This window comes from Bos grunniens, chromosome 3, assembly GCF_055505025.1.
Source record: "Bos grunniens cultivar Pamir isolate PY7600 chromosome 3, Bosgru_T2T1.0, whole genome shotgun sequence".
Classification (NCBI taxonomy): domain Eukaryota; kingdom Metazoa; phylum Chordata; class Mammalia; order Artiodactyla; family Bovidae; genus Bos; species Bos grunniens.
Genome location: NC_141167.1, coordinates 1,659,578 through 1,669,406, shown reverse-complemented (window position 1 = coordinate 1,669,406; position 9,829 = coordinate 1,659,578). Strand labels below are relative to the sequence as shown.

The 9,829-nt window shown below is 69.9% G+C and overlaps 1 protein-coding gene across 1 annotated transcript; it reads left to right on the top strand.

The window, feature by feature from the left end:
* The first annotated feature begins 343 nt into the window (after positions 1 to 343).
* Positions 344 to 9,140, top strand: RNPEPL1 (arginyl aminopeptidase like 1). Its single transcript, XM_086375050.1, has 11 exons — positions 344 to 1,023; positions 3,613 to 3,753; positions 4,184 to 4,335; positions 4,707 to 4,823; positions 4,965 to 5,200; positions 5,423 to 5,536; positions 5,902 to 6,014; positions 6,270 to 6,378; positions 7,423 to 7,653; positions 7,727 to 7,869; positions 8,271 to 9,140. The coding sequence occupies exons 1-11, from the start codon at positions 478 to 480 to the stop codon at positions 8,529 to 8,531; spliced, it is 2,163 nt and encodes a 720-aa protein (XP_086231176.1). The 5' UTR covers positions 344 to 477; the 3' UTR covers positions 8,532 to 9,140.
* The last annotated feature ends 689 nt before the right edge of the window (positions 9,141 to 9,829 follow it).

Genomic DNA, 9,829 nt, shown 5'->3' with positions numbered 1-9,829 from the left:
GAACCTCCAGCGCGCCCGGGTCCCCGCGCCTTCTCCTTCCTCCAGCCCCGTGCCTCGGCCACCTGCACACTGCGGCTGCTCCGGCCCCATGCATCGCACCTGGTTCACGGTCGCAGCCCAGCGCACAGCGGCCCCGGGCCCACGCACTGCGCCCGGGCTCACGGCCCCCAGCCGCGCTCTCAGCCCCTCGGCTCCTCGGGTCTCCCCACTCACTGAGCCGCGGACGCCCCGGCCCCTCGCGCACGGAGCACCGGCCCCGCGTCCCCCGCGGCCCGGTCTCCCCGCGCACAGCGCCCCCGGCGGCGGCGGCCGAGCGGAGCCGGAGCGGGGCGGCGCACGGCGCGGGGCCGGGCCGGGCGGCTCCCGGCGCGACTTCCTGTTGTGCCCGCGCCCCGCCGCCCGGCACCCGGCGCCCCTCGCCCGCTCCCCGCGGCCCCGGGCGGCCGCCGCCCATGGATTTCACCTAGCGCGGCGGCCATGGCGGCGCAGTGCTGCTGCCGCAAGGCGCCCGGCGCCGAGGCCGCGCCCGCCCGCCCGCCGCCCGAGCCGCCGCCCGCCCTGGACGTGGCCTCGGCCTCCAGCGCGCAGCTCTTCCGCCTCCGCCACCTGCAGCTGGGCCTGGAGCTGCGGCCCGAGGCGCGCGAGCTGGCCGGCTGCCTGGTGCTCGAGCTGTGCGCGCGGCGGCCCGCGCCCCGCGCGCTCGTGCTCGACGCGCACCCGGCCCTGCGCCTGCACTCGGCCGCCTTCCGCCGCGCCCCCGCCGCCGCCGCCGCCGCCGCCGCCGCCGCCGAGCCGCCCTGCGCCTTCGCCTTCGCTGCCCCCGGGCCGGGACCCGCACCGCCGCCGCCGCTGCCCGCCTTCTGCGAGGCGCCCGGCGCGGAGCCCGCCTGCTGCCCGCTGGCCTTCAGGGTGGACCCGTTCACCGACTATGGCTCCTCGCTCACCGTCACGCTGCCCCCTGAGCTGCAGGCGCACCAGCCCTTCCAGGTCATCCTGCGCTACACCTCGACCGACGCCCCCGCCGTGAGTCCTGCTTCCGGGCGGCCTCTCCCCGTGCTGCCGGCCTAGGGGGGCGTTCTTGGGGGCGCTGCGCCCGCGACACCTGCAGAGGGGGGCCAGCCCGGCTCTCCCCGAGCCGTCCCCTGAGTCCTGTCCAGGCGCCGGCGGGGCTTCCCAGCTGGTGCCAGGGGAGCCCTTAGGAGCCCCGGACCGAGTGAGCCCCCAGGTTCTGGTCCCGGGGACAGGGGACTGTGTACCACCAGGGAAGCCTCTCCCTTCAGCTGTGCAGGGACGGGTCCCTGCCTGGAGACAGGGGCAGCTTCTGGTGAGCACATGCCAAGCTATGCATCTGCCGGAGCCTGGCACTGCGACCAAGGGCCTCCGTGTGACCCGGTCTTCAGAGGACTGTTCCCTGGGGGTGGCAAGAGGGACAGACTTGCCAGAGTGGGAGACCGAGGGGCCTGAATCGGCTCTCATGCTTCAGGCCGCAGGGGACTGGTGGGTGCTCCGGCAGGTTGGCCCGTGTCCCCAACGCAGACATGCACAGGCTCTGCGGGGCTTTGGACATGGTGCGCCATCCGCCCAGGGGCTCGACGGGAAGGCTGGGCAGCCCAGACAGCACCCTTCCACCGCAGGGGTGCTTTCAGGACCGAGCATGGGGGTTCCTGGGTCCCTGTGTGGACCGCACATTTGTGACAGTAACCCCCCAAAAACACGACATTCAAGGAGCTCTGTGAGGCCCCAGGAGGTGCCATCCGTCACTGCCGTGGCATGTGAATAGACAGGGTGACGAAAAGGCATCAGGCCAGGAGCCATCAAGGAGAGATCTGGAAGAGCCTAGGCCAGACACACACCTGCGGGCTTCCTGCATGACTCCCAGGAGCCCCCAGCTGCCACCTCACCCCTTTGTGAGCTTCTGCAGATGTGCCAGCCTGGCCTTGCCCTGCTCGCCTGGCCCCTGCTGCCTGTCGGCCTGGCCCCTGCTGTCTGCCAGCCTGGCCCTTGCCCTGCCGGTCTGGCTTCTGCCCTGCCTGCCTGGCCCTTGCCTTGCCCACCAGGCTCCTGCTGTCTGCCAGCCTGGCCCCTGCCCTACCTGCCTGGCCCCTGCTGTCTGCCAGCCTGGCCCTTGCCCTGCTGGTCTGGCTTCTGACCTGCCTGCTTGGCCCTTGCCCTGCCCACCAGGACCCTGCTGTCTGCCAGCCTGGCCCCTGCCCTGCCCACCTGGCCCCTGCCCTGTCGGCCTGGCCCCTGCCCTGCCCACCAGGCCCCTGCCCTGCCCACCTGGCCACTGCTGCCTGTCAGCCTGGCCCTGCCCTGCCTGCCTGGCCCCTGCTGTCTGCCCTCCTGGCCCCTGCCTTGCCCGCCTGGCCCCTGTTGCCTATCAGCCTGGCCCCTGCCCTGCCCTCCTGGCCCATGCTGCCTGTCAGCCTGGCCCCTGCCCTGCTTGCCTGGCCCCTGTTGTCTGCCGGCCTGGCCCTTGCCCTGCTCACCAGGACCCTGCCCTGCCCACCTGGCCCCTGCTGTCTGCCAGCCTGGCCCCTGCCCTGACCGCCTGGCCCCTGATGCCTGCCAGGGGCCTTCTGGGGCTCTGACAGCTGGCGGGCACGGCTCCCATCACAGCCGTGAAAACAGAGGCTATGCTTCTCCCTGACCTTGGAGCCCATGTGTTTGGTCCGTCTAAGACCAGCAGAGTGGTCGGAGAGTGGTGGAACCAGGGCCCGCAGCAGGCTAGCCTGCTGGCCTGACCCTGTCCCCAGCAGCCTGACCGCGGGGACCTGTCCCCAGCGTGAGCCAGGGGCCGCTTGTCCCAGGACCTGGGGGTGGAGGTAGGGGGTGAAATGTAGGTTCCTAGGTCCCAGCACTCTGTGGTCAGATCCAGGAGTTTGCATTTTTGAACAGTCTCCCCAGACAGGCCTTCCGAACACTGGGGCAGCCCTACGGGTCAGCAGAAAAGGAAGATACTGTCGCAGGCTCTGCATGGGCAGAGAACAGAGACATAGAAGCCAAAAAGAAGTCTTGTAGAAGTCCATGAAGGCTGACAGGGGCCTGGCTGGTCTGCAGGAACCGGATAGGCAGCCCTGCAGGCCCAGACATCCGCTAGGATCTGGGGTCCCCCACCCCTGGGGTCTGAGCACGGACAGCCCCCAGTGGCGGTCCTGGGTCTGGGGTCCCGAGCGGCAAGCAGCTGTGGCTGCCATCCTGGGGCTTGTCGCTTGCAGGGGGCTGGGGGCCCTCCATCACGGCCCTGGGGGAACCTGTGTGCGCTTGGTCACTGAAGACCCGTCCAGTTGGCCTCAGTGACCACATTGTCCCAGCAGAGGGGATGTGGGGGACAGATTCGGGACCCCACAAAGTGGCTGCAGTTGGGTTGGGAAGGCCCTGGCCTCCATCCACCCTTCCTGGAGACATCAGGATGCTTGGTGGTGTTAAGAACGGGAGTGCTGAGCTGGTCTGGGCAGGCTGGGGGCAGTGGTGGGCTGGAATGCCTGAGGGACGGCTCCCTGGCGGGGCAGGGCCATCGGCCTGTGGCTCTGGTCTCCAGGAGGGCTTGGCCTGCTGTCCCAGGGAGGGCTCCCTGGCTAGAGCTGACCCCTTGCCCACCACCTGCTGCAGATCTGGTGGCTGGACCCAGAGCTGACCTACGGCAGCGCCAAGCCCTTCGTGTTCACCCAGGGCCACTCCGTCTGCAACCGCTCCTTCTTCCCATGCTTCGACACACCCGCGGTCAAGTGCACCTACTCGGCTGTGGTCAAGGTCAGCGCCCAGCAGCACGCCCTGCCCCCCAGCTGCCACCCAGACGGCCATCTGAGAAGGCGCGCACCCTGCCCGCGTCGGGGTCCTAGACCTGGCCTGAGCCCCAGGACGCCGATACAGGGACAGGGCAGGCAGAGCGGCCCGGTCCCAAGGCTCCTGGCAGCCCCCCAGCCCCACCTCCACTCCCAACTGGGATGAGAGGTGTACAGGCCAGGAGCTGGGGGCTCCCGGAACGGCGTAGGGGGTCCCTGACAGAGACGGGAGGGTCCCTAGCGGTGTGGCTGCCTGACCCAGGTGGTGGGGCTTCTTGCAGGGATATGGGGCTTGCCGACTGGGCTGTGGGGTCCCCACCGGGGACACGGGGTTGTCCTGACGGGGGCGTGGGGCTTCCCACACGCTGTCCTGATGGGCGGGGCCTCCTGGGACGCAGGCCCCATCTGGGGTGCAGGTCCTGATGAGCGCCACGCAGAGCACCTACGTGGAGGAGGAGGGTGTCTACCGCTTCCACATGGAGCACCCCGTGCCCGCCTACCTCGTGGCCCTCGTGGCCGGGGACCTCCAGCCCGCAGACATCGGGCCCAGGTAGGCCTGCCTCTTGCTTGTTGCCCGGGGTTCAGGCTCAGGAGACGCTGCCAGGGCCCGGTGTGTGGCCTGCCTCCGAGGCCACCCTGTATGGCCCCGCGTGGTGGGGCCAGCCCTGCCCCTGCCTAACTGTCACTGCCCAGGGGCCATCCTCCCCCGGCTGCTCGCACCCCGGCGCCCTGTGCTGCTCCTTCTGGGCAGTGCCTCTGCAGGCAAACCTGCTGCGCTCTGAGAGGGCGTGTGGATGGGCGCGGCCCATGGAGCCAAGGGCCTGCGGGCTGGGCGGCCTTCACGCCCAGAAGCAGAGGGAAGGCCCGGTGGGGGCGTGGGCTGGGGCTGGGGGGCCCCGCCCACCGTCTCCCCCATTGCAGGAGCCGCGTGTGGGCTGAGCCGTGTCTCCTGCCCACGGCCACCAGCAAGCTGTCGGGCGCGGTGGAACAGTGGCTGAGCGCGGCCGAGCGGCTCTACGGGCCCTACTTGTGGGGCAGGTACGTCTGCTAGCCCGGCCGGCCGTGAGAGGGATCAGAGGGCACGTGCACCAGCCCCCCACCCCTCCCCACTCCCCGAGCCCGCCGAGAAGCGGCAGGAGGCAAGGCTCACCCGCGGCCCCCCACCCCGGCACCCCACAGGTATGACATCGTCTTTCTGCCCCCGTCCTTCCCCATCGTGGCCATGGAGAACCCCTGCCTCACCTTCATCATCTCCTCCATCCTGGAGAGCGACGAGTTCCTGGTCATCGACGTCATCCACGAGGTGGCCCACAGCTGGTTTGGGAACGCCGTCACCAACGCCACTTGGGAGGAGATGTGGCTGAGTGAGGGCCTGGCCACCTACGCGCAGCGGCGCATCACCACCGAGACCCACGGTGCGCCAGGCGGGGCGGGGCGCGCGGTGCCCGCACCAGGGAGGGCCGGTGGGGGCGGGCACCATGCACGGAGCTGGGTCCAGGCTGCGGTCCCTGCTCCGTGTGTGTGTGTGTGTGTGTGTGTGTGTGTGTGTGTGTGTGTGTGTGTGTCCCGCGGGGGCAGCTCGGTGGGGCCCAGGGCGGGAAGCAGCCAGGGCAGCGGCCTCGCTCCCGCCTGTCCAGGTGCGGCCTTTACCTGTCTGGAGACAGCCTTCCGCCTGGACGCCCTGCACAGGCAGATGAAGCTCCTCGGAGAGGACAGCCCAGTCAGCAAGCTGCAGGTCAAGCTGGAGCCAGGTACCTGTTCCTGCCCTGCCCTGCGCACGTCACCTGCAGACGTCAGGCCCCCCGCCCAGCCCAGGGGGGTCCTGCATCCCCACGAGGCTTCTCTGCAGAGGCCGGGCCAGGGAGGCTTCCCTCCGCAGCCTGCGCCGACTCTCACGGGCACTGAGCACCCATCTCCCCAGTGTGTAACCTGAGGTCTCCACCGAGGGCCCCCGAACAGGGCAGGCCCCCCCACGCACACACTCTCGGGGCATCTGGATGTGAGCGGCGGGGCCCTCGGTGCCCCCTGCCCTGCAGCACCCCACCGCCATCCCGCCCCCACCCCTGGGGGCCTGGGCGGCTCAAAGCGCCTCCCAGAGCCGCGGTTTCCCTTGCAGGCGTGAACCCCAGCCACCTGATGAACCTGTTCACCTACGAGAAGGGCTACTGCTTCGTGTACTACCTGTCCCAGCTCTGCGGGGACCCGCAGCGCTTTGACGACTTCCTCCGAGTAAGTAGTCCGCTCCCGGGGGTCGGGGTGGGGGCCATGAGCGGGGTTGTCACCGGGCTCCTGGCTCTCCCACCTCCCAGCCTCGGCTGCCTGGCAGGCCCCTGTGGCAGCCGTGGGCGCCCCTGCGCCCGCCCTGGCCCTGCCCACTGCTGCTCAGACCCCTGTGTGCTGGGCCCTTTGCCGCGGTGTGTGCCTGGCTGGGGGGGGAGGGGGACAGTGGCGCACCCGGGCCTGCTGAGTCCACTCCGCCCGCAGGCCTACGTGGAGAAGTACAAATTCACCAGCGTGGTGGCCCAGGACCTACTGGACTCCTTCCTGGCCTTCTTCCCAGAGCTGAAGGAGCAGAGCGTGGACTGCCGGGCAGGTGAGGCCCCCACCGGCTGTGTGTCCTCACCGGCCCACCCTCAGCCTGTCGGGTGCGGGGGTGGGACGGGGCCTGGGGGCTCTGTCTGGCCGGCAGCTGCCGTCACTCATTGGCGTGGAACTCAGGCTGTACCACGTGGAAGGAAGAGAGAGGAGAGCGCGATTCCTGGCCCGGAGCGGCCCCGGGGAGTTCCTGGAGGAGGTGGCAATTAGGCTAGGTGTCTCAGTGGGTAAAGAATGCCTGCAACGTGGAAGACACAGGAGACTCTGGGTCGAGAAGATGCCCTGGAGGAGGGCCCTGCACCCCACTCCAGTGTTCTTGCCTGGAGAACTCCACGGATAGAGGAGCCTGGCGGGCTACAGTCCATGCGGTTGCACAGGGTCAGACACAGCTGAGCGATTGAGCACCCATACATGCAGAGCTGAATAGGCAGTTCCAGAAAGAGCCTTGGAAACTGTGCAGCGGGCCTGGGGCAGGATCCAGGAGCAGAGGGAAGTTTGGCTCAGAGCAGGCTGAAGGCAGCCGGCTTGTTCGCAAGGGTGCCCCCAGTCCAAGGCTTAGGCTGAAGCAGAGAAGGGTCTGCCATCTCAAGGGGAGTCAGCGTTTATGGTAGCGCAATGAGGTGTGGGCTGGGGACCTTGTGTTGGGGAAGGTTTGGGAAGTGCTCCAAGGGTCTGGGGGGCAGGGATGGCAGGACTTGCCCCTACAGCTGCCCAGGCTCCAGGGCTCCAAAGCAGGAATAGCCTTCTCCCAGGGCGGTGCTCCCCACCCCGCGCCTCCGCCTGTGGGCTCACGGCATCTCACTGTTTCTGCCCGGGAGGCGCGGGCGGGCAGGGGGTCCCTGGCCACTGGCTCCGGTGCTCTGTGCCCCCTTCCCGGAAGCCGCCATGGCCTGCAGGGTCTGCAGCCGACTCCCGCCTCCCTAGGCCGCCCCCGCCCTTGGGGCTCCCAGACCCTGGCAGGGTCTCCCTCAGGCACACCCTCGGGGTCTGCAGTCTCCCGGGCATGCCTGCTCGGGAACCCAGGAGGGCGTCTGTCCTGCAGGGCTGGAGTTCGAGCGCTGGCTGAATGCCACGGGCCCCCCGCTGGCCGAGCCGGACCTGTCTCAGGGATCCAGCCTGACGCGGCCCGTGGAGGCCCTCTTCCAGCTCTGGACCGCCGAGCCCCTGGAGCAGGCGGCCGCCTCCGCCAGCGCCATCGACATTTCCAAGTGGAGGACCTTCCAGACGGCGCTCTTCCTGGACCGGCTGCTGGACGGGTCCCCGCTGCCCCAGGGTGAGTGCCACAGCCGCCGGGGTGGGAGGAGGGGGCGGTGGTCACCGGCCCTGACCTGCTGTGGCCCCAACAGACGTGGTGATGAGCCTATCCAAGTGCTACTCGTCACTGCTGGACTCCATGAACGCCGAGATCCGCATCCGCTGGCTGCAGATCGTGGTCCGCAATGACTACTACCCCGACCTTCACAGGGTCCGGCGCTTCCTGGAGAGCCAGGTGTGGCCACGCAGGCCTGCCCTCCCCCCACCCGGCCACCCAGGCTGGCGACCCCTGCCTTCTCCCCACCCGGCCACTCAGGCTGGGCAACCCCTGCCCTCCGCTGACCCGGCCACTCAGGCTGGGTGGCCCAGAGAATGGGGTGGGGTCTAGACCCCAGCAGACCTCAGGGAGGTTGTGCCCAAGGCCAGTGGTGAAGCCGGGAGCAGAGTCTTGGGGTCTCACCGCAGGGCGTGCACTCTGGGGCCGTCTGAGCTCCTTAAGGCCTAAGGGTCACTGAATCCCCAGGCCTGTGCCCTGGCAGGGCCCCTGCAGACCAAGTCTCCTGGGGAGGGGAGGAGAGGACGTGGGGGCCGGTGGAGGGGAGGGAAGGGCGCCCCGTGACCGGCGGCCACCCACAGATGTCGCGCATGTACACCATCCCGCTGTACGAGGACCTGTGCACCGGCGCCCTCAAGTCCTTCGCCCTGGAGGTCTTCTACCAGACGCAGGGCCGGCTGCACCCCAACCTGCGGCGGACCATCCAGCAGATCCTGTCGCAGGGCCTGGGCCCCGGCGCGGAGCCAGGCGGGGCCGCGGCGGACTCGGAGCCGGGCCTGCTGCTCGGGGATGAGGCCCCGAGCAGCGCCATCTCTCTCAGGGACGTCAACGTGTCTGCCTAGCGCTCGCCTCCCAGACACCACGATTGTGCCTTCTGGGCCCCAGGCCTGGCTGGGGGGCTCTGCCGGGGCCTCTCCAGGGCCGACCGAGGCCTGTGGACCCGTCCCCCCACCCCACCCCAAGCGCTCTTGCACTGCGGGCCCTCCTGTCTCAACACTGACTGCCAGGCGCTGCCCTGGGTCGACGGTGACCGCCACACTGTGCCTTCTGCCTGCCTGCCGGGAGGGCCTGGGCTGCCACGCCCGCCCCGCACGCCTGCCTCCACGGAGCCCTGGACGCCCGCCCCCCGCCCCCGGGGCCGGCAGCCTCCCTCGGTCCCTGCCCGAGGGACGAGGACGCAGACATGCCCACGCTCTCCCCGTGGGGGACAGGGCGCCGCAGAGACGGTGGATGTCCCTGGGGAGGGGGCCCCGGAAAGCCTTAGCTCCTCAGGGAACTCAGGGTCCCAGGCCGGGGCCAGGGCAGCAATAACACGCGGGGAGGCGGGCAACGGTGCTGTTTATAGCCCCCCTGCTGGGAGAGGCCCGGGAGCCCCGGGGTTCGAGCTGGGCCCCCCGGGGGGACCTCCGCTCGGGGTCACCGCCATTGTCCCATTAAACCTCCACTCTGCAGACTGCCTCCCGGCCTGTCCGTCCCGGCTCTTGTCCTGCACAGCTGCCCAGCAGCCGTGGCTTGGGGTCTGGAGCTGATCACAGCCCTGTCCTTTGACCCAGGCTTCCAGCCGGAGGCGGGGGCTCTCGCCTGCATCCGGCCCCTCCTGACTGTCCCGCTCTGCACGAGGAGGCCCCACATCCTGCCCTGCAGCCCACCAGGGTCCGAGCACCAGCCACCGGCTGCCCCCGACGTCTCCAGCCCCTCTGCCACCCCCAGGATCCCCAAACACCAAAGCCAGGGGCACTTGTCAGCAGCCCCGCTGTGGGCCTTTCTCCCAAACTGGAGTGAAGGGAGAGGCGAGCGGCAGGCCTGAGTGTGACCTGGGAGGATGGAGCGGAGGGGCTGCGGCCCTCGCTGGCCCAGGGGAAGGTGGGGCTGGCCTCCCTGGGGGCATGGCCCCAGAGCACGGCCAAGCTGGGATGCCGGGAGCAGCGTACCGCAGTGACCAGGGTAGCGTCCGGGCCCCCTCCCCCTGGCCGCCCACGGGGCTAGGCTCCTGGGGCGGCACCTCTGCTGTGGGTCCACTTAGCGCTGCAGAGTCTCCCCCAGGATCACACGCGCAGACTCAAGTGACCTGTCAGCTGGCCCACTGGCGAGACCCGGTCACAGAGCCACCCCGTTCCGAAGGGGCCGAGGCGCTGGAGGA